General features: G+C 38.6%; 1 protein-coding gene and 1 long non-coding RNA gene across 3 annotated transcripts; both read right to left on the bottom strand.

The window, feature by feature from the left end:
• Positions 1-1,261: 1,261 nt before the first annotated feature.
• LOC135230816 (uncharacterized) lies at positions 1,262-23,312 on the bottom strand. Of its 2 annotated transcripts, none has more exons than XR_010321564.1 (3): positions 23,205-23,312; positions 3,972-4,069; positions 1,262-1,489 (listed from the first exon to the last, which is right to left on the bottom strand). It is a non-coding gene; the product is annotated as an uncharacterized LOC135230816 (long non-coding RNA). The 2 variants fall into 2 exon arrangements; XR_010321565.1 differs by having other exon boundaries at positions 3,972-5,461; positions 23,205-23,301.
• Positions 1,485-2,990, bottom strand: LOC100655282 (olfactory receptor 10R2-like). The gene has a single exon (XM_003414964.3). It carries the CDS (start codon positions 2,988-2,990, stop codon positions 2,058-2,060), a length of 933 nt encoding a protein of 310 aa, XP_003415012.2. The 3' UTR covers positions 1,485-2,057.
• Positions 23,313-24,892: the final 1,580 nt, after the last annotated feature.

Here is a 24,892-nt window from a genome sequence, read left to right as displayed (position 1 = left end):
TTTCCTCCAGTTTCTCCCATTTGTAATGGAAATGTCTAGCTTGTGCCTGTTCTGCCATTGTACCTTTGGAAGCAAATAACTTGTATTCTAGATTTCACAGATGAAGAGGAATTTTTAGATTTTGGACTTGGAGTTAAGACTTTTGCTATGATATAATGGGGTGAATATGTTTTGCATGTTGTAGGGATGTGATTTTTTTGGAGGCCAAAGTGTGGAATGCCATGGATTGAATTATGTCCCCAAAAAATGTGTGTATCAACTTAGTTAGGCCATGATTCTCAGTATTGTGTGGTTGTCCTCCCTTGTGTGATTCTAATTGTATGTTGAGAGTATTAGGGTGATCCAAGGTAAAGGGCGTTTCCATAGGGCATGGCCTGCACCACCTTTTCTCTCTCAAGGTAAAAGGAAAGGGAAACAAGCAGAGAGTTGGGGACCTCATACCACCAAGAATGCAGCACTGGGAGTAGAGCACATCCTTTGGACCTGGGGCCCCTGTGCCTGGGAAGATCCTCAACCACAGGAAGATTGAGGACAAGGACCTTCCTCCAGAGCCAACAGACAGAAAAAAATCTTCCCCTGGAGCTGACACCTTGAATTCGGTCTTTTAGCCTGCTTTACTGTGAGGAAATAAATTTCTCTGTGTTAAAGCCATCCACTTGTGGTATTTCTGTTATAGCAGCACTAGATGACTAAGACAATATTGTATACTAAAATAGTTTTCATAATACAATTAAGATAATATCTATAATATATTAAAATTTTAATCTAAATGAAAGTGCCTCACCATATTAAGTGACCAGACATAATGCAGAAGAAACCACAAAAAAATTCAATACCTTAAAAAAAAAATAATAGAACTTACATGAATCACATTCTCAAACTAACACAAAACAAAGCTAGAAATGCATAATAGAAGTTTGTTTTTTTTTTTAAGTATCAGCAAGGAAATGTGTATAATAATTACCTTATTCCTTAAAAAAAAAAAGCTCAATAAATGACTATTTCTTGCCTATTAGGAAAAAATGAGAGCAGAATAATGTAATGGATGTTCTCAAAACTGTACTTATACAGACTTGCAGTGTCTTAAATGCCTTCACTATTTGACTAGTAAGAATAAAAACTTCAAAAACAAATCACTGTAAGATCAAAAAATAGCAGACAAATATAGCAACAAAGGTGGTAGTACTTTAAAAATAGAACATTATTTATAATTGTATACATTTCAATTCAAAAATAAAATTAATAAGAAAGAGTACAATTACATTTTACCGTGAAAAAGGAGGTCACATATTAAATATGAGCTTCAGTTTTATGCATTATTATTTTAAAATAACATTGATAAGCTGCAGCATATCTAGAAAACTGCTCCCAAGAATGTGAGGTGTCTAAAATTTAGATCGGGTTGTACAACAATCGTCTTGCACTTTATGTGGCTTCGCATTTTACCCATGTTTTCTTTTATTTTATCCATTTGGTTCAAATAAAAACCCTATGAAATAGGAAAGAAAAATTATGTCACTGTTCTGTATAATCAAATCCTTGTTTCTGTACAAAGAACGTAGCAGTCTCAACATCATGTCCTAGCCAGAGTCTAATCTGAAATCTTCTAGTTACAAATATAGTGACCTTTTTTCCTCCAACAGGTCACACTGTTAGATGTAAGCCACCTTCAGGTTAGGGAACCTCATTTTAGGCTGGGCATAATCCTAAGCAAAGACCATGATCAATGGAGATTGATGGTAAACAAGCCAAAGGACAAAAGATGATGGTTTTTAAAACCCTCTTGAGAACTATACATCTAGAGAAATAGGAGGAGGGTGTGGAGAGTGATGATTCATTACCAGTTACTCTGATTCTTTACAACCACCCAGAGAAGAAAATATTATTATCCCTACTTCACATACAAAAACATTAAGGCCTCACAATGTCAGACATCCAAAACCACACAGTTATACAGTTAAGTAGAACAGTCTTAGGGCTTAAAAAAAAAGAAGTGTTCCATTTTTGATTGTCACAGACGTGTATGTACACTTTTAAAATATTCTCATTATAAACTCTTAGGAAAAAAAAACAGCCTTCCCAATCATTTTCCTAATAGCCATCTGGACATCTTTGTTCCTGAGGCTGTATACCATGGAGTTCAACAGCGGGGTGATAATGGTATAGGTCACTGTCACCAGCCTATCCTTGCCTGATGTATGTTTGGCTGAGGGCCTCAGGTAGACAGAGGAAGCACAGCCATAGTGGACAATAACCACAGTGAGATGGGAGGCACAGGTGGAGAAGGCTTTTCGCTTGCCTTCAGCAGATGGGATCTTCAGGATGGTGCGGACAATGAAGCCATAGGAGATGCAGATGAAGAGCAAGGGCACAAGAAGCACAAGGGCCCCACCAATAAAGATGACCAGTTCATTAACGTGAGCATTGGCACAGGCAAGGCGAATGACAGGGGAAATATCACAAAAGTAGTGGTCAACTTTGTTGGGGCCACAGAAAGGGAGGCTAAACACCACAGTTGTTCCTACCAGAGATGTCAGGAAGCCACAAATAATAGTAATTACTGCCAATTGTCCACATACCCTCCGGCTCATGAGAACGGGGTAGCGCAATGGTTGGCAGATGGCAGCATAGCGATCATAACCCATCACTCCCAGAAGAAGGCAATTGGTGACAGCAAAACCAAGGAAGAAGTACATCTGGGTGGCACAACTCATAAAGGAGAGTGTCCTGAGTACAGAGAGCAAGTTGATGAGCATCTTGGGCAGGATTACAATTGTGTACAAGGTCTCAGAGACAGAAAGGACACACAGAAAGAAGTACATAGGAGTGTGCAGGGTGTGATCTAGGCAGATAACTGAGATAATGGTGATGTTTCCACTCAGAATGATCAAATAGAGGGAGAGAAAAACCACAAAGAGGACAAGCTGCAATTCCCCAAGGCTGGAGAAACCCATCAATAGGAACTCGGTGACAAAGGAGGAATTGGCCATGGAGGACTGATCCCATGGAGTAAAGTCAGTATGATCAGGTTCAAAGACCTTTGGACCTGAAGAACCAGGAATAATTACCGCTCTTAAAGTAGGGAGTGCCAGTCTAGTTTGAATTAGAAACAATAACAATGGGAGAGAGAAAAAAAAAATATTGTGAATGAACAAGAAATTGTTCTAAATTGATATGCTATTTTTCTACAAATGATTTTAGCAATGAATAAGGCTACGAGTGTTCACATGAAGCATACAGACATTAGCTCACATAAATCCCATGTTTCATGTCCCCTTCTTGAAGATTTATGTAGTCTCTGCTCAATATTTTTAGTTGTGTAATTACTAAAAAAGCTTTTATCTGAATTATGATTTTAAGTGGTTATTGTTTTATCCAAATTACTGATAAAAGATCATACTCTATGAGGAATAATACCGACGCCTGAAGACTCACTCCCATCTTCTAATACATCCTGTATCTGGATCAACATCAGTGTATCTGTCTTTGGTTCACTTGCCCATAAACAATAGTGTTTCCTTTCATGAGTAAGAACAGAACCCATTTCCATACAGTCATTCCTAACATTTATTTGATTGAGAACTACATCTACTTCCTTAGTATTAGCCTTATGACCCTTATACAAACTCTTGTAAGATATTAGACCTTGTTTCTCCTTAAAGAAAACATATGGCTGGAATACTTTAGTTTTGTTCCGGCATTCATTGGTTGCCCATTTGAACATATGTCCTATCCATGATATACCTGACTTGGATACTGAACAAACTTTTGTTTCTAAGATCTGTCTCTATATTCCTAAGTAGATACTAGCCTAGACAAAGTTTTTACAAAATTTCTAAATGATACTAGAATCAAGAGATTTACTTCTAATTTCAAAATATTTTTAAATTGTTTTAGTTATAAACCTTATAAATAAGGAATGCACAGCATGCTGTTTGACTAGAACAATACCTGAGACACCATATCTTTACCTTTCCATTTCCTGGTCTCCTGTCTTTGATATCTTCTCCCATACAGGATCCTCCCCAGTGTGAAAAGGCAGCTTAGTATCCAAAAAATGTTGGAGTTCCTGAAAGGAAAGAGAGGCCATGTTACTCAATGGCTACTTCATGGCCCTCATTAGTCACTTGCCTTTTCAAAGTCATCCTTGGAAACCTTGTGGGAACTAAAACTTGAAAATAAAATTACCCATCGAAAACTTCAGCTCCACTCAACCCAGTCTAAGATGCTGCATAAAATATTTGGAAATAAGGAAGTTAAGAGCTTAGATGTGAGGGTATTGCAGATTTACAGAAAAGATTGGGAAAATCAGAAAGAAGAAAAAGAAAACAGAAGAGGTAATTTAATTTTCTGTCTAACAAGTAGAATGGGTGAATTAATTATTCTTTATGCTTCTCTATGACTCTTTAGCACCTGTAGGGTAAAATCAATTCTTAAGATAGAAAATAAGGCACCTGATGCATTGTCTCCACCTGCATCCACAACCTCACCCTCCAACTCTCTTACCATCAAGACATCATCATACAGAAATACAGTTCTCTATACATGCCTTTGGGTTTCAAAATAAAAGGGAAAGAGAAATGGAGAGCAATCTTAGACTCCAATATCCTTTTACATTCTGTGGCCAACTCATTGTTCACATTTTTTAAAGTCACAAATTGTTGAACATTCTCTAATCTGCCTAGAGAGAGTTCTTAGTGTTTCTAAATTTCACGTGCTTTAATGAAAATGCTCTACATGTTATAACCAAATTATTTTTCCTGTCCTCCAAATAGATTTGTGAACCTCAAGGTTGAAGACTATACCTTATTCCACTTTTACCTTCAGAACATAACCCAATACTTAAATAAATGAGATACAAGTGCTTAAAGAATAAATAAATGAAATAGTTCATTCTTTAATTAATAATGATTCCAATTAGTTCATTCTATAGAAGCCTGGTTCTACTGTTCACCACCATGTGTCTCCTAAGTCAAAACGGTTTCTGTGTTTCCATACATTCTATGTATTCTATACAGTTTTGTTTTTCTCGCCTCTAAAATTAATACAATATCCTCCCTGTGAAAAATCAAAACTTACCCTGTGGCCCTCCCTTCTATTTGTCCCTTATATTTTCATCCATTTAGCTGTCCTTTCAGTTTTTTTATTATATTTCCTAGTTTTCACTAAATACTTATTTTGTATTATCTTTCCATCACTAAATCATGGGAAAAACAAAAATTTTTTAAATATAACATACAAATAAAATACTGGACTAGCATAACTTTCCTCAATTAGCAAATCAAAGTCCTCAGGTAATAATGGAAGTTTTCCATTTCTTCAGATCAGGGTTCTGGTGCCCAGTGGTATGCAGGTATCCTGACTCTCAAACACTTCTGTGAAGGTGTCCAAGTGAGATCTGCCAAAATTATCTCCCTTGCCATGATCTTCCAGGAATCATCTTCTGTTTTCCAGGAACTCCCTGGACCAATGTAAGAAAATTCTCCACATTACTCCACAGAACACTATCACCTGTGCATTTTTTCAACGGACAGTTTAGCAATTGCCTCAAGGAGCATCAACAATGGTCCTTCCTTTTCACATTTGCTGAGGCCTCAATGCCTTGGTTGATAATTGAGATACTCACCTCCATAGGGAGCCAGTTACCACATTGCACCCAACTGTGTCCACTGTTTCCAAAATCAGCAAGTAGAACCATAGTAATACACTATGGAAATAAATTGGTCAAAAAGAAGGCCTTTTCTAATACACCATGGGGATTAGTTGGCTACCTCTTAGATATTCTCTGGGGGCTAATTAGAGAGGTAATGATTTCCCTGGTGCTATTTTGTAGGAATCGACTCAATGGCAATGCATTTAGTTTCTATATGTATAGATATATAGATATACATACTGGCACTGGGTTTTTTTTTATATATAATATAGATATATATATACATATTGTATATAGTATAGATATAGATATACATATTATATGTAGATATACACATTATATATGTACATATAGATATAGATATATACATATTTTATATACATATATATACTCCAATGAAAAATGCATCCTTTGGGTTTCTCTGCCTGATGCTGCTTAATTTTTATTCTTAGCTTGGCGAAAAAAGATGTTCAGTTAAGCCATTTCACCTTCCCACTTCGGAAAGGTAGAAGAGAGGAAAAAAGATATAAAGAATGGAGAGGAGGAAGGGTCAAGATGGCAGAATAGCCAGACTATTCCTGTGAACCCTCTTACAACAAAGACCCCCCACAAAAAGTGAAATGATTATATTTATGACAAGCTAGGAGCCCTGAACATCAAAGGCAAACTTAGAAAACAGACTGAGTGACAGTAGTTACCAGACCTGAATCACTGGGAGCCCTCAGGCACCATTCCAAGAGTGGCTGCAGTGGGCTGGTAGTAGTTTTCAGCCACAGTTTCCTCAGGCAGAAACAGTCAGCTGCACAGCCTACTCACATCTCCAGAAACAGAAATGAACAGTGCTCTTGGCAAAAGCTAAGGACTTGCATATATTTTACTGCACCCCCTGCCCCAAGCCAGCTTCAGTGGCTGTTGAATTCCCTGGGCCTGAGATAGGCCCTGTTGAGCACCTGGACCCATCCTCCTGGCCTTGCAGAAGAAATAAATTTGCAATTGGAGGGAAAGATAATTTGCCAGAACCACTAACCTGGAGAGCTCAGGAGAGAAGTGGATCCTGTCCAGGCATAAATGGTCTGTGGACTTCAAATAACTTTCCCCCCTGCATGGACCTTTGTGGGCCTATTTCAGGAGAATAGGCTCTTGTTCGCAGACTACAACTGTTACAGCTGTGCAGTGGAGAGGTGGGTGTTTGATGTTTGACATTGCTTTGCCTATTAAACAGGGTCCTCAATTTCACCTACCCACATCAACAGCCTAAGGACTGGTGGTTCCACTCAGGTCACCCAACCACCCACAATAGGGGTCCGACAATAACTGGTACCTCTCAGTCCTTAAAACCAAAAACACTGGCTGCCCATGGTCCATCTGCAGAACACACCCACCCGTACGCTTTTGTGAACAGGGATGCACTTTTCTGAGAGATACTTGGGGGCGATTCTCAGCCCCTTGTTTAGAGTTTGACCCCCTGCTGCAACCAGATACTAATACCTACATCAATCACCCCTCCCCCTCTAAGACTATAGGACAGAACCTGTACCACACACTTGATGATCAGCTACCTGGACATCTCAGCTGAATTCAGAAAGGAAAAGTGAATGAATTCATAGACTGATATACCTGATAACAGCTCTAGCCATCTGGTGACAGGACGTCAGAGAGCCAAAGGCAAAAATAATAAAGTTGGCTCACTCAAGCAACCCATTTGGGCATATCAAAACAAAGCAAGAAGCTAGGATACAGTAAAAAACAATAAGCAAACATAAAATAAATTAATACAATAACTTACAGATGGCTCAGAGACAACAGTCAATATGAAGTCATATAATGAAACAGACCATGATCACCTCAACAAGCTCTCAAAACAAAGAATCAACAGATCTTTTGGATGAAGGTGCCTTCCTGGAATTACCAGATACAGAATTCAAAAGATTAATATACAGAACTCTTCAAGACATCAGGAATGAAATTAAGAAGGAGATTAGGCAATATGCAGAATAAGCCAAGGACCACAGAGATAAAGTAGTTGAAGATATTAAAAAGGTTATTCAAGAACGTAATGCAAAGTTTAATAAGCTGCAAGAATCCATAGAAAGATAGCAATCAGAAGCTCAGAAAATTAACAATAAAATTACAGAAGTAGACAACTCAAAAGAAAGTCAGAGGAGCAGAACTGAGCAAGTGGAAGGCAGAATTGGTGAACTTGAAGATAAAGCACTTGGCACCAATACACTTGAAGAAAATCAGGTAAAAGAATTTAAAAAAATTAAGAAACCTTAAGAATCATGTGGGACTCTATCAAGAGAAACTATGAGTGATTGGAGTACCAGAACAGGGAGAGATAACAGAAAATACAGAGAGAATTGTTGAAGATTTGTTGGCAGAAAACTTCCTTGATATCACAAAAGATGAGAAGATATCTATCCAAGATTCTCACTGAACACCATACAAAGTAGATGTTAAAAGAAAGTCACCAAGACATATTATAATCAAACTTGGGAAAACCAAAGATAAAGAGAGAAATTTAAGAGCAGCTAGGGATAAATGAAAAGTCACCTACAAAGGAGAGTCAATAAGAATAAGCTCGGACTACTTGGCAGAAACCATGCAGGCAAGAAAGCAATGCGATGCCTTAAATAATGTATCGAAGGAAGAAAATTGCCAGCCAAGAATCATATATCTGGCAAAACTGTCTCTTAAATATGAAGGTGAAATTAGGACATTTCCAGATAAACACGAGTTTAGGGAATTTGTAAAAACCAAAACAAAACTACAAGGAATATTAAACGGAGTCCTTTGGTTAGAAAATCAGTAATATCAGTTATCAAACAACGACAGAACACTGAACAGAGCAATAAGACCTCAACCCAGGCAGGGAAATCACAAAATAAATAAAAATTTAAAAAGTGCTCAAAACAGGGAAACAGTGATGTTCTTATGTAAAAGAAGACAACATTAAAACAATAAAGAGGGACTAATTTTTTTTTTTTTTTTTTTAAGAAACGTAGTCATAGATCTTTCATATGGAGAGGAAGACAAGGTGATACAAAGAAATAAAAGTAACGTTGAAATTTAGAAATTGGGGGGGAAAATTAAGGTAACCACGAAGGAGAATAACTATCCTAAACATCAAAATAAAATACAGGAAAAAAATAGACTTAGCAGAAACAAAATCAACAACAAATATGAGGAAAAGACAATATATAAATATAAACTACTCAGCAAAATAAAAAATTAACTGGGAAAAAGAAACTGTCAATAACACACAAAAAAAGACGTCAAAATGATAGCACTGAATTCATAAAAATACCTCTCCATAATTACACTGAATGTAAATGGACTAAATGCACCAATAGAGAGACACAGAGTGGCAGAATGGAATAAAAAACATAATCCATCTATATGCTGCCAACAAGAGACTCACCTTAGGCTTAGAGACAAAAACAAACTAAAACTCAAAGAATGGAAAAAATATATCAAGCAAATAACAATCAAAAAAGAGCAGAGGTGGCAATATTATTTTCTGGCAAAATAGGTTTAAAAGTTAAATCTACCACACAGGATAAGGAAGGACACTATATAATGATTAAAGGGACAATATAACAGGAGGATATAACCATATTAAATATTTATGCACCCAATGATAGGGCTGCAAGATACATAAAACAAACTCTAACAGCATTGAAAAGTGAAATAGAGAGTTCCACAATTATAGTAGGAGAGGTCAACACAACTGTTGGTGGACAGGACATCCAGAAAGAAGCTCAATAAAGACACAGAAGATATAAATGCCACAATCAACCAACTTCACCTCATAGACATATACAGAACACTCCATTCAACAGCAGCCAAGTATACTTTCTTTTCTAGTGCACGTGGAACATTCTCTAGAAGAGACCACATATTAGGTGACAAAGGAAGCCTTAGCAGAATCCAAAATATTGAAATATTACAAAACATCTTCTCTCACCATGAGGCCATAAAAGTAGAAATCAATAACAAAAAAAGCAGGGAAAAGAAATCAAACATGGAAACTGAACAATACCCTGCTCAGAAAAGACTGGATTATAGAAGACATTAAGGATGGAATAAAGAAATTCAGAGAATCCAATGAGAATGAAAACACTTCCTATCAGAACCTTTGGGACACAGCAAAAGCGGTGCTCAGCGACCAATTTACATCAACAAATGCACACATAAAAAAACAAAAAAGGGCCAATATCAAAGAATTATCCCTAAAACTTGAACAAGTAGAAAGAGAGCAACAAAAGAAACCCTCAGGCACCAGAAGAAAGCAAATAATAAAAATTAGAGCAGAATTAAATGAAATAGGAAACAGAAAAACAATAGAGATAATTAACAAGACCAAAAGCTGGTTCTTTGCAAAAATTAACAAAATTGATAAACCACTAGCCAAACTGACAAAAGAAAAACAGGAGAGGAAGCAAATAACCGGAATAAGAAAGAAGATCGGTGATATTACAACAGACCCAACTGAAATTAAAAGAATCATATCAGATTACTACAAAAAATTATACTCTAACAAATTTGAAAACCTAGAAGAAATGGATGAATTCCTAGAAACACACTACCTACCTAAACTAACACAAACAGGGGTAGAACTAAATAGACCCATAACTACAGAAGAGATTGAAAAGGTCATCGAAAAACTCCCAACAACAAAAAAAAAAGCCCCGGCCCTGACAGCTTCATTGCAGAGCCCTACCAAACTTTCAGAAAAGAGTTAACACCGCTACTACTAAAGGTATTTCAGAGCACAGAAAAGATAGAATACTCCCAAACTCATTGTATGAAGCCACCATATCTCTGATACCAAAACAAGGTAAAGACACCACAAAAAAAGAAAATTATAGACCTATATCCCAAATGAACGTAGATGCAAAAATCTTCAACAAAATTCTAGCCAATAGAATTCAACAACATATCAAAGAAATAATTCACCATGACCAAGTGGGATTCATACCAGGTATGCAAGCATGGTTCAACATTAGAAAAACAATTAACGTAATCTATCATATCAATAAAACAATAGACAAGAATCATATGATCTTATCAATTGATGCAGAAAAGGCATTTGACAAAGTTCAACACCCATTCATGATAAAAACTCTCAGCAAAATAGGAATACAAGGTAAATTACTCAAAAAAGTAAAGGGCATTTATACAAAGCCAATGGCCAACATCATCCTAAATGGAGAGAGTCTGAAAGCATTACCCTTGAGATCGGGAACCAGACAAAGATGCCTTTTATCATCACCCTTATTTAACATTGTGCTGGAGGTCCTACCCAGAGCAATTATGCTAGATAAAGAAATAAAGGGCATCCAGGTTGGCAAGGAAGAAGTAAAAGTATTTCTATTTGGAGATGACATGATCTTACACACAGAAAACCCTAAGGAATCCTCAAGAAAACTACTGAAACTGAGAGTTCAGCAGAGTATCAACACACAAGATAAACATAAAAAATCAGTTGGATTCCTCTACACCAACGAAAGGAACTTCGAAGAGGAAATCACCAAATCAATACCATTTACAGTAGCCCCCAAGAAAATAAAATACTTAGGAATAAATCTTACCAGAGATGTAAAAACTTATACAGAGAAAACTACAAAACACTACTGTAAGAAACCAAAAGAGAACTACATAAGTGGAAAAACATACCTTGATTGTGGATAGGAAGGCTTAAAATTGTAAAAATGTCTATTTTACCAAAAGCAATCTGTAGATACAAAGCAATTCCGATCCAATCTCCAATGACATTTTTTAACGAGATGGAGAAACAAATCACCAACTTCATATGAAAGGGAAAGAGGCCGTGGATAAGTAAAGGATTATTGAAAAAGAAGAACAAAGTGGGAGGCCTCACTCTACCTGATTTTAGAACCTATTATACCGCCACAGTAGTCAAAACAGCTTGGTACTTGTACAACTACAGATAACATAGACCAGTGGAACAGAATTGAGAATCCAGACATAAATCCATCCACATATGAGCAGTTGATATTTGACAAAGGCTCTAAGTCAGTTAAATGGGGGAAAAGACAGTCTTTTTAACAAATGGTGCTGGCATAACTATATATCCATCTGCAAAAAAATGAAACAAGACCCATACCTCACACCATGCACAAAAACAAACTCAAAATGGATCAAAGACCTGAATATAAAATCTAAAAGTATAAAGATCATGGAAAAAAAAAAAAAGGACAACATTAGGATCCCTAAAAATGGCATAAACAGTATACAAAACATTACTAACAATGCAGAAGAAAAACTAGATAACTGGGAGCTCCAAAAATCAAACAACTATGCTCATCCAAAGACTTCACCAAAAGAGTAAAAAGATTACCTACAGACTAGGAAAAAGTTTTTAGCTATGACATTTCCATTCAGTGCCTAATCTCTAAAATCTACATACTGCAAAAACTCAGTTACAAAAAGGCAAATAACCAAGTAAAACATGGGCAAAAGATATGAACAGGAACTTCAATAAAGAAGAAATTCAGGTAGGTAACAGATGCATGAAGAAATGCTTACGATCATTAGCCATTAGAGAAATACAAATCAAAACTAAAATGAGATTCCATCTCACTCCAACAAGGCTGACATTAATCCAAAACACACAAAATAATAAATGTTGGAGAGGTTGTGGAGAGACTGGAACACTTATCCTCTGCTGGTGGGAATGCAAAATGGTACAACCACTTTGGAAATCAATTTGGAGCTTCCTTAAAAAACTAGAAATAGAACTACCATATGATCCAGCAATCCCACTCTTTGGAATATATCCTAGAGAAATAAGAGCTTTTACACAAACAGATATATGCACACCCATGTTCATTGCCGCACTATTTACAACAGCAAAAAGATGGAAGCAACCAAGGTGCCCATCAATGGATGAATGGATAAATAAATTATTATGGTATAGTCACACAATGGAATACTACGCATTGATAAAGAACAGTAGTGATGAATCTGTGAAACATTTCATAAGATGGAGGAATCTGGAAAGCATTATGCTGAGTGAAATTAGTCAGTTGCAAAAGGACAAATATTGTATAAGACCAGTATTATAAGAACTCGAGAAATAGTTTAAACAGAGAAGAATATATTCTTTGATGGTTACGAGAGGGGTGGACCGAGGGAGGAAGAGGAGTATCCACTAATTAAATAGTAGATAAGAAGTATTTCAGGTGAAGGAAAAGACAACACACAGTGCAGGAGAGGTCAGCATAACTGAACTAAACCAAAAGCAAAGAAGTTTCCTAAATAAACCGAATGCTTCAAAGGCCAGCGTAGCAGGTACGGGGGTTGGGGATCATGGTCTCAGGGGACATCTAACTCATTTGGCATAACAGAATCTATTAAGAAAACACTCCGCATCCCACTTTGGAGAGCGGCGTCTAGGGTCTTAAACACTAGCAAGTGACCATCTAAGACGCATCAATGAGTCTCAACCCACCTGAAGCAAAGGAAAATGAGGAACACCAAAGACACAAGGTAATTATGAGCCCAGGAGACAGAAAGGGCCACGTAAACCATAGACTCCATCAGCCTGAGACCAAAAGAACTAGATGGTGCCTGGCTACAACTGATGACTGCCCAGACAGGGAACACATCATAGAACCCCTGAGGGAGGAGGAGAGCAGTAGGATGCATACCCTAAATTCTCGTAAAAAGACTTAATGGTCTGACTGAGACTAGAGGGACCCTGGTGGTCATGGTCCCCAGATCTTCTGTTAGCCCGACAGGAACCATTCCCAAAGCCAACTTTTCAGATAGGGATTGGACTGAACAATGGGATAGAAAATGATATCGATGAGGAGTGAGCTTCTTAGATCAAGTAGACACATGAGACTATGTGGGCAGCTCCCGAGGAGGGGAGATGAGAGGGCAGAGGGGGTCAGAAGCTGGTGGAATGGACACAAAAAGAGAGAGTGGAGGGAAGGAGTGTGCTGTCTTATTTGGAGGAGAGCAATTAGGAGTATATAGCAAGGTGTATATAAATTTCTGTATGAGAGACTGACTTGACTTGTAAACTTTCACTAGAAGCACAATAAAAAAAAAAGAATGGAGGGAATGTTAGAATTGCAGAAGTGATATAACGTCTTTCAGACACTCAGGAAACATGTTTGTTTCTGGAATACATGTGATCCTGTTAAACATTTACTCAGTTAATCAATCAGTAATTATTGGGGTATGGATAAAAATGTGAAAGTGCCCTGGTACACACAATTTCAGATTGCGTATTGCTTCATTCTATCTGTAATCCAGAAAGCGATGCTGCAAATGAGACAAATGCTAGAAATACATGATGAGTCTCAGGGATACATGAGGCCTACTCGTAAGTGCTGACTTGCTTGGTGGCTGTTATCCCTTATTTCCCTCCAATTTCTCTCATTTGTAATGAAAATGTGTACCTTGCTCCTGTTGCATCATTGTATTTGGAAGCAGACCACTTGCATCCTAGATTTTGCAAATGAAGTGGAATTTTTCGGAATTTTGGACTTGGAGTTGATTTAAGACTTTTACTATAATATGATGTGATGAATGTGGTTTACATGTGGCAAGGAAACGAATTTTGAGAAGCCAAAGAGTGGAATGTTGTGACTTGAATTAAAAAAAAAAAAACTAAAATATGTATCAACTTGGCTAGCCCATGATTCCCACTATTGTGTGGTTGTCCACCATTTTGTCATCTGTTGTGATTTTCCTATGTGTTATAAATCCTAGTTCTATGATATTAATGAGGCAGGTTTAGAGGCAGTAATGTTACTGAGGCAGGACTCAATCTACAAGATTAAGTTGCATCTTGAGTCAATCTTTTTTGAGATATAAAAGAGAAAAGCAAGCAGAGAGACAGGGAAACCTCCCACCACCAAGAAAGCACAGCTGGGAACAGAGCACACCAAGGCCCCTGTGCTATGATGCTTCTAAACCAGGGAAAGATTGATAACAAGGACCTTCCACCGGAGCTAACAGAGACAGAAAGACTTCCCCTGGAGCTGTTGTCATGAATTCAGGCTTTTAGCCTCCAGAACTGTAAGAGAATAAATTTCTGTTTGTTAAAGCCAACCACATGTGGTATTTCTGTTATAGCAGCACTAGACACAGTTCCTCAATCAGGACAGCTTCTCACCAGCCATGCCACAGGCAGGTTTCTCTCTGGCCCTTGGCCTTTTGACCTCACCCCTGCCCTGCTCGAGCAAGTGTTACAAAGCTCCTAGCTCCGTGGGACAGTAAGCCCCACCACAGCCGTCTCTCACCAGTCTCCTGGTTCCCATCGTCTCACAGCACTATTGCTCTTGCTACTGCTGTGCTGCAGTCTCCTGCTGTCTTCAGTGTTACAGTTCCTTTTTTCTCCCTGTCTCCTGGGCCTAGGAGGTTCTCAGCACAGGGATCCCAGGCGGAAAGAAAACGCTTCACTCCTAGCCCTTCTTTCTTGGTGGGAATGAGTTCCGCCCTTTTCCACCTCTGGGATGGCTCATTTTAAGCCCAGTAGGATGGTAAAACTGACCAAGACCCTGGTTAGGGTTCCATACACTTTATTTGCATGGTGCCACCCCCACAAAGATGCCATGCACCTTGTTTGCACTATTAGCAATCTATCCAATCACTTTGGTGAGCCACAAGCACCTCATTTGCATAGTCTTACCCAGTAATTTGGAGGGAGTTACAAGATTATGGTGAGAAAGGCCATATAAAAGCGATCCATCACAGCATAGACCCCTTCAACCGATAGATTATAGCAGAACTATTTCATTATCAGTTTTTAAGCCCTGTTCTCTAGAGTCTCCCATCTTCCATTTACTCTCCTTGGAACACCCATTCTTTTATTTTTTAACAAAGGTACCAAACTAATGAAAGTTGTTAATAATAAGGGAAATTGTGTACACGAGGAAAGGCTGTACAAGGGAAATCTCAATACACTATGCTCAATTTTTCTACAGGCCTCAAACCCCTCCCAAAAATGAAGTCTATTAACTGATTAGTCCCAGCTGAGCACACAGCCAACAGTCAACTTCCTGGCCACAAAACTGAACAGTCTTGGAAGTGGATCCTACAGCTCCAGGTGAGGCATCCCTATCTGATCCCATATGTGCAAAGAGACAAAAGTGGGAAATGGACAAGCATGCTGCCAGAGCTGTTTCTCTAAGTCCAAAGAATGTTACAGACTCAGCAGTATATATTAACATTAAGGAATAGATAAAATCACTGGAAGCTTCACCTTTTCACAGATTGCCTAAAAACTGCTAAATCACCTTGATTCTACATTTTGAATTGCCTTTCTTAATAATTATTGGTACATATTTCAGTGACAACAGTCAAGAGGGTCTTTATTGGTCTAACAAATCTTACTCTTTACTAAATGCTAACAGATAAAGGTAAGAGTAGAAAACATGTGGGTCTTTTGCGCTCTGTTTATGATATGTTTATATGAAAGATTCCCTAAAAGATGTTTTCCAAGAATGTCCTAGCAGTTGTTTTTATACCTCAGGGCCCAAATGATGTGTCCTTGTGAGCTTTTGGGAGTCCAGCTCCAGCTGGGCCACATCCTTTATACTTAAAGACAGGGAATAATGGCTCCAATTTTAACTCCTAAATTACCCCATATGGAGCATATACAGGTTGTCTCCACTGAGCCTTGACCAAATTGCAGATTTATGTACAAAATAAATGAGTGTGAGTATTTTAAACAAATAACTTTTTTGCCCTTTTGTAATGCAACAATAAATAACCAGAACATAATTTTGTATCTAAAATCAATGTGCTCTTGTAATGAAAACTTAAAATATGTGGCCTTGATTTTGAGATTTGATGATGGAAAGAACTTCTAAAATCATCAAAACTCACCAAAATTTGAACATAGGGTTTTTTCTGAGCACTTATTCTAATGCAAATAGGGAGACCATTTTGATTCCAGAAAAAACAGTGGCTCGAAGAAGCTAGATGCGACGGAGCTTATAAAAAGAAGAAAAAAAATAAAAATAATTTTTTGTTTCTTCTCTTTATAAGCTAAAGAGAAGAGGAGGGAGAAATACAGAAGATCAACCAATGGCTAATCTTGATTGAACCCTGCCTTTCCCTTTTTATGGAGATCCCTGGATATTACTTCACAAGATATTCCCTGGCCCTCCACCCAGCCATACCTTTTGAAATTCAAATTTAGTGAGCTCGACTTCAAACAAGAAAGAAAGGATTTGCAACTTCAATTTCAGGTGAAAGAAAAGCTGCTGAAGGATTAATTTTGGCCAAGGATTTCTTTAATGTGAATATTTGGTTTCAAGGGTAAGAAAAAAAAACCAAATCCAGTACGTCGAGTCGATTCCAACTCATAGTGACCCTATAGGACAGAATAGAACTGCCCCATAGAGTTTCCAAGGAGTGCCTGGCAGATTCGAACCGCCAAACCTTTGGTTAGCAGCTGTAGCAATTAACCACTACACCACCAGGGTTTCCATATTTGTGGATAAGAAAATCCCAAAATTAAAGCAAGATATCTGCTGTTAATTCCTCTCTTTGACGGAAACTATAAGGTTGAGGAGTCTGTTATGGAAAACCGGAAGGGCCTTGAGGAGATTATGGGTAAAACTTGAAGAACAGAGAGAAAAATGTTATTAGAGTTTGGTAAAAAAGGGAACTTTATTTGCATTGTTGGGAAGTTTGGCTGTGCTATCACATACCATAGCATTGAGATAAGAAGGGTATATAAAAAACTCATGAGCCTACCTGAGGAGATTTCTAGAAAAAAGATACTAAGTTTAAAGTTCTGATAAAATATGAGGAGAGAGATAAATAAAAGAAGGTGATGATAAATTTTTGAGAAAAATTGAGAGGAAATAGAAAGAGTCCAGGAGTTGCTGTCTTTGCAAAGAAAGCTGTTTCTCATTCCTAGTCTGCCCTAACAAAAATTATCAAAGTAATAAATAGCTTCTGGGAAAAGATCAAAGCCAAGGTGCTATCAAGAAGCCATTGCCTCAGGGTAAAGATCTCAAGAACATGGCTGTAAGAAATATTACTAGAACTCAGAAATATTTTACGCTATCAAATCTAATAAGACTTCTAAGTATCTTAAGGGCATGTCTCATAAACCCTCTGAGTTAAACAATAGAACTTTTAAGATACTTAAGAGAGTTAATCGTACAGTAGCTTAACAGGAGAGGCATAATAAAGCAAGAAGTCTGAGTCCTGATTTTTGTCCAATAATCTAATTATAAATTGATATATAAGAAATCCACACACACACACACACAAATAAGAATTATACTAACTTGTGCTAAAAGGGACAGAGACAGTAAAAATGAAAACAGACCTTTGAACCCACAACCTTCTTAGATGGAAACCGAGAAAACTACTCATCTGCAAATATTGGCTATTTCTTATGGAAAAGAGAGGATGACTCCAAGGGTGGGGAAGAAAAGCCCAGAGGTTAGTGCCAAGACTTATGAAGAATTCTTCCTGGAAGGAGGAACAAGCTGTAATGGAAGGACTGGAAACGTGCCCAGATGAGTTTCGGAACTGTTATAGGTCAATGACTGCTTTGTATCTCCTTTCCCCTTTTTTTGAAAGGAAGTGTCTATGGAAGTAATCCTATGCCTGTCTTATCATTGTAATCTTATGTTGGGTTTGTCAGGAACAGATAACTAGCATTTTTAGTTTACAGGTTTTCAGATCGAAAGAAACTTCATCTAAAGGGCTCATCACTATCTGGACTTGATTTAGATGAGAGATCCTGGATCTTGAGTCTGAGGCAACTGGATCCTATAATTGGATGCAACTTTGGAAAGTAATGGGAGGGGATTCCTATATATTGCCCTTGGGAAGAATGTAAATAACTTCCAGCCAAAGGGCAGACTATATAAAATTAGAGGTAATCACAAATACTTTGAGCACTTTCTATTGAGATGTGGGGTCCATGTCTCCTCCCCTTGGATCTGCGTGTGATCATACGACTACTTTGACCAAAAGAATAGAGCCTAGTGATGCTACACCTTAAAAGAATAGCAGCTTCTGCTACCTGTGTCTTAGAATATTCAGGATGTGTACTCAGCCACCATGATGTGAAAAAGCCCGAGTAACTCCACAGAGAGGCTTACATGGAGAGCTAAACCTCCCAGTCCACAGCCCTGGCTCAGCTCCTAGCCATCTTCCAGCAACATGTTTCCATTTTAGAAGCGAATACTTCAGCACCAGTCAAGTTGCCCAGATGACATTGCAGGGAGCAGACAAAACGCCCTCACAATGCCCTCTCCCAAATTGCAGATGTATGAGCAAAATAAATGATTGTTGTGGCTTTAAACACTCAGGGAACATAAATATTGCTACACTTTCATGTGTACTTTTATTTGTTGTCTTTAACTGGGCAGAGCATTCAATTAAAGTTAAGACACATTTATTAGTCATCCACTGCATGCTGTTTACTGTGTCAGACATATAGATTACAATGGAAGGGGCAAATAAGTGAAAAAAAAAAAAAGTAGATACAACAAAATACTTCCTTTTACATTACTGACAGTTTGGTAGAGGAGATAAGATATGGGCACACTTGTCTAAAAATATCAGCCTCAGTTAGAGGCATAAGTGAGACCTAAATTGCTATGATGATTTGAGGAATGGAAATATGGATATACATCATGAAAGAAGTGAAAATGGAGGAATGCTTTGATGAGGAATAGGATTATGCATTAGACAAAAGGAGACAATAGTCCTTCCAGTTGAGAAACTCTGTTTCCTAGGCCAGCACAGTTCCTATGTCTGTAAGGATCTCACTTACAACCCCTAATTGGAGGAATCTGCTATCCAGTGTGGTGAATTCAGGGTGAACTTTTACTGTTCTGTTATGTAACTACGGCTGTAGCATGATGAGGTGGGACCAATGTGGTCATTCTATTACTACAAGGTATTTTTCCGTAGAAGCATGTGATTGTCACTATCATCAGTTTTAAACAATAATTTCAACTTCACAATGTTTATACTAATAAAAAAGACCCAGGAGACTCACATGCCAAGAAAAGGAACGAGGTGGGGAATTAACCCATAAGATAGATAAAAAATTAAAAAACACATTGTTGGAGAAATTATTTTGTTGTTGGAGAAATTATTCCATGACCTTGTGTTGCACACTAAATGGACCACAGGTTATGAAAGTTAATCAAAGTTTTAAATTTAAAGGCAATTTTTGGAGCTTCCCATTTATTACCTCTTCTTCCTCTAATATGAATTTTAAGTAGTTTTCATAATGTCTACATAGTCTATATTCAGAAACCTTAAATTCTAGACTGCACAGTATCCTTCTATTTTTTTCAACAAATGTGACATAATAAAACATTACTCTAGGAAATTGTATGCTCTATCTTCACAAGGGTATCGCCCCCATTTACAACATAGTGAGATTTTTTTTCTAAAATTCAACATTGAAAAGCAAGTTAAGTCTATTAAAGAGATCTATAAGGTAGGTGCGTGGATGGTAATTAATTTCTCCTGACATTATAATTAAACTATCAAATATGTACATGCTGTGACATGAGGATATAAATCATCTCTCAAGCAGATCAAAAGAAACATTAGTTATGACAAAATGTTAAAAGTAAAATGATAACATAAAATGATAAGAATAGCATTAAATGATTTAGATGAGCTTGGCCAGGAACAAAGACCCTCACGAATCACGTCCACAGGTCAACTTTAGAAAATCTGTGAACTCCTTAAATCGTAAGCAAGTTTTTTTGCGTGTTTGTTCCTTCCCTTGTATGTGCATGAGGACAATTTAATTTATTAGATATGTAGTTTTCAAAAGATTCTCAAAGAACTATGTGCTACAATATGCAGGCTACAGTGATTAGATTGTCCAGGAGAACACTACTGGTCAGGCCAACTACTTCATTCTTTATGCAAATAATAACTCTCTATACTCCACATGTACCTATAAGCACCATCATAGTATCTTATTCTAGAGGAAAAAAAGGCAGTAGTATAATATCACGTAAAAAACAAAAAAGGAAATTTTTCTTTCTTTCAGTTGAAACATGAAAGCTGAGGCAGGGCCAGGATGGCAGAGTAGTCAGACGCTTCCTGTGGTCCCTCTTACAGAAAAGACCTGAAAAAACAAGTGGATCTATTATATATGACAATCTAGGAGCCCTGAACATCAAAGGCAAAGTTGAAGAACTGGACTGAGTAGCAGGAGGAGGGAGAGATGGTGCAGTAGCAGCGAGGAGTTGCCAGACTTGGCCTGGTGGGAACCAGCACCCTGCATGCCAGATCTGCTGGCACAAGCACAGTGAGGCAAGCAGTGTCATTTGGGATGTGTTTTATACACTGGGAGAGACAGAGCAGCAGAGAGTTCACTCATACCTCCAGAATCAGTGAAAAGTGGTGTTTAATCAGTAAAAGATAAGTACATGCATCTAACCTACTACGCAATTCAAAAAAACACCACATTGGGAAAAACCTCTCTCCCGTTTACATGCCCTCTTCCTGCTCTGCACTGGGTCTGAGCCTGCTTCAGAGATTGCTGTATCCCCTGAGTTTGAAGTAGAACCCACCACACCTGAAGCATTCTCCCAGCCTTGGAGAGGGAACAGAAAACAAACAGGGGAAAAAATAATCTATCAGCTCCCCTAAGCCAGAAATTCTGGGCAGGCATAGGTCCTTCTCTTAGGCACAGGCATAAGTGGTTCACAGACTTTGAATGCCTTTCATCCCTGCAGAGACTTGTGTGAGCCCATTTTAACAGCTGTGGCAAGTTTGTGACATTTGACACCACTCTGCCCATTAACCGGGGACCTCACCTACACACATCAGTGATCTGAGTACTGGAGACTCCACCCACACCACCTAGTCACCCACGACAGGGGTCTAAGAATAAGTGATGCCTCTCATTCCTTATAGCCAACAACATTAGGGCACTACTCCAGCTGTAAAAACTACCGACATACTTGCTCTAGGGAACAGGGACACACTTTCCTCTCAGACACTCAGGGGCAGCTGTCAGCCCTCTGCCCTGTTCAGCACATGATCCCCCACTGCAGCCAGATACCTGTGCCAACACCAATCACCCCCACCCATATACGACTGTGAGTGACTGACTCTCTGGACACCTGAGCTGATACATACAAGAAAAGTAAACAGACTTCTGGGCTCGCTTACCAGGGAACAAATCTAACCACCTGGTGACAGGATATTAGAACTTCAAAGCCGCCAATAATCAAACTAGCTCACTCAAGCAGGCTATTTGAGCATACCAAAAAAAAAAAAAAAAAACAATTTAGGACACAGTAAGCAAACATAAAATGAATACAATAACTTATTGATGGCTTAGAGACAATAATCAATATCAAATCACATAAAGAGGCAGACCATGTTGACTTCAGCAAGCTCCCAAAACAAAGGTTCAAGAAATCCCCAGATGAAGGGAACTTTCTGGAGTTACTGTGGGGTAAAATATAAAAGATTAATATATAGAACTCTTCAAGAGATCAGGAAGGAGATCAGGCAAAATGCAGAACAAGCCAAGGAAGACAAAGCAATAGGGGAACTTAAGAAGATTAGAGAAGAGCATAATGACAAATTTAACAGGCTGCAAGAATCCATAGAGAGAAAGCAAACAGAATCCAGAAGAATAAATTTCAGAATTAGACAACTGAAAAGATTCATAGGAGCTGAATTGAGGCAATGGAACTCAGAATTAGTGAGACTGAAGATAAAGCACCAACATACTTGAGGAAAAATCAGATAAAAGAATTTTAAAAAGTGAAGAGAACCTAAGAATTATGTGGGACTCCATCAAGAGGAATTGGAGTACTAGAACAGGGGATAAAAACAGAAAATACAGAAAAAATTGTTGGTTTGTTGTCTGATAACTTCCCTGATATCATGAAACATGAAAAGATATCTATCCAAGATGATCATCTAACCCCACACAATGCAGATTCCCAAAGAGTGTCACAAAGACATATTATAATCAAACTTGCCAAAATCAAAGATAAAGAGACAATTTTAAGAGCAGCTAGACTTAAAGACACAAACTAAAACGCAAAGGATGGAAAAAATATATATCAAGCAAACAACAATCAAAAAAGAGCAGGAATGACAATATTAATTTCTGACAAAATAGACTTTAAAGTAAAATCCACCACAAAGGATAAGGAAAGCACTATACAAGGATTAAAGGGTCAAGATATCAGGAGGACATAACCATAATAAATATTTAGGCACCTAATGACAGCACTCCAAAATACATAAAACAAACTCTAACAGCTTTGAAAAGAGAGATGGGTCCACAATAATATTAGATGTCATGGATTGAATTATGTCTCCCACAAAATGTGTGTATCAATTTGTCCGGGCCATGATTCTTAGCATGGTGTGATTTCCATATATATTGTAAATCCTGCCTCTATGATGTTAATGAGGGAGCACAGAGGCAGTTGTATTAGTGAGGCAGGACTCAACCTACATGACTGGATTGTGTCTTGAGGCAATCTCTTGAGATACAAAAGAAATAAGCGAGCAGAGAGAAAGGGGGACTTCTTACCACCAAGAAAACAGCACCGGGAGTAGAGCACATCCTTTGGACCCAGGGTTCCTGTGCCTGAGAAGCTCCTCGACCATGGGAAGATTGAGGACAAGAACCTTCCTCTAGAGCCGACAGAGAGAAAAAGACTTCCCCTGGAGCTGACACCCTGAATTTTGGACTTTTAGCATACTTTACTGTGAGAAAATAAACTTCTCTTTATTAAAGCCACCCACTTGTGGTATTTCCATTACAGCAGCACTAGATGACTAAAACAGAATTTGGTACCCAGAGAGTTGGGTGCTGCTGTAACAGACACCTAAAATGTGGAAGAGGTTTTGAAACTGTGAATAGATAGAGTTGCAACAGTGGCAAAGAACCAGCATAGCAGAGAATCTGCAGCACCAGAGAAGCAGCTACAGCAGTGAACCAACAGCAGCAGAACCAAGAGACCAGAGAGAGACCGCGCTGAAGCTGATCCATGGAGCAAGAGAGCTGAATGCCTGTGCACAGGAGGCTTCCTGGTGGAGTCGGGTGCGTCTGGGCACTTATCAGTGGAGCTAGGCTTGCAGGCCCACAGAGCAAGAAAGCTGAGTGCTTGTGTGCAGGACGCTTCCTGGCAGAGTGGGGGTGCCTCCAGACACTTATCGGTGGAGCTACAGAGCTTTGAAACACTTGCCCCAATAGGGCAGATGTGGGCGTGAGGCCCAAGGAGCCGAGAGGCCAAGAAACCAGGAAACAAAAACTAAAGAGACAAAAACACAAGAAGCCAGCTGCCTCAGTCTAAAAAGGTATGGCCATGACCTCAGAATTTTCAAAGGGTAGAGCCGTGGCCTCTGGTGTTTCTAAGGGTGGAGTCGCCACTCAGATGGAAGAGGAGAATGGTGCACCTAAAACAGAGGGAGCAGAGTTGCTGTACCAGTGGTCCTGGAAGGTGGAGCTGAAGTCCAGGGCCGAGGGGCCTCCACTCAGGATCTGAAGAGTGTGGCTAATACCTTGAGTCTGGAGGGCAGGGTCATTGTGTAAGTCATCTCAGAGAACAGGGGATTATTTTCAAAGCTATGAGGGCTAATGCAATGTGTTCTGCTGACTTGCTTTGTACTTGTTATCCCTTCTTTTCCTCCAGGTTTGGCCATTTGTAATAGGAATGTCTAGCTTGTGCCTGTTCTGCCATTGTACCCTTGGAAACAGATAACTTGTATTCTAGATTTCACAGAAGAGGAATTTTTGGATTTTGGACTATGATATGATGGGATGAATACATTTTGAATGTTGCGAGGATGTGATTTTGGGGGGCAAAGGGTGGAATGCCATGGATTGAATTATGTCCCCCCAAAAATGTGTGCATCAATTGGGCTGGGACACGATTCCAGGTATTGTGTGATTTTCTTATATGTTGCAAATCCTGTCTCTATGATGTTAATGAGGGATCATGGGCGACAGTTGTGTTAGTGAGGCAGGACTCAACCTGCATGATTGGGTTATGCCTTGAGGCAATCTCTTGAGATATAAAAGAAGGAAGCAAGAACAGAAACAAAGGGACCTCATACCACCAAGAAAGCAGTACCAGAAGCAGAGCATGTCCTTTGGACCAGGGGTCCCTGAGCCTGACAAGCTCTTCAACCATAGGAAGATTGAGGACAAGGACTTTCCTCCAGAGCCGACAGAGAGAAAAAGCCTTCCCGTGGAGGTGACACCTTGAATTTGGA

The sequence above is a fragment of the Loxodonta africana genome, chromosome 3 (assembly GCF_030014295.1).
Source record: "Loxodonta africana isolate mLoxAfr1 chromosome 3, mLoxAfr1.hap2, whole genome shotgun sequence".
Lineage (NCBI taxonomy): Eukaryota > Metazoa > Chordata > Mammalia > Proboscidea > Elephantidae > Loxodonta > Loxodonta africana.
The sequence above is the reverse complement of the archived record's forward strand: the minus strand, read 5'-3'. Positions and strand labels throughout refer to the sequence as shown.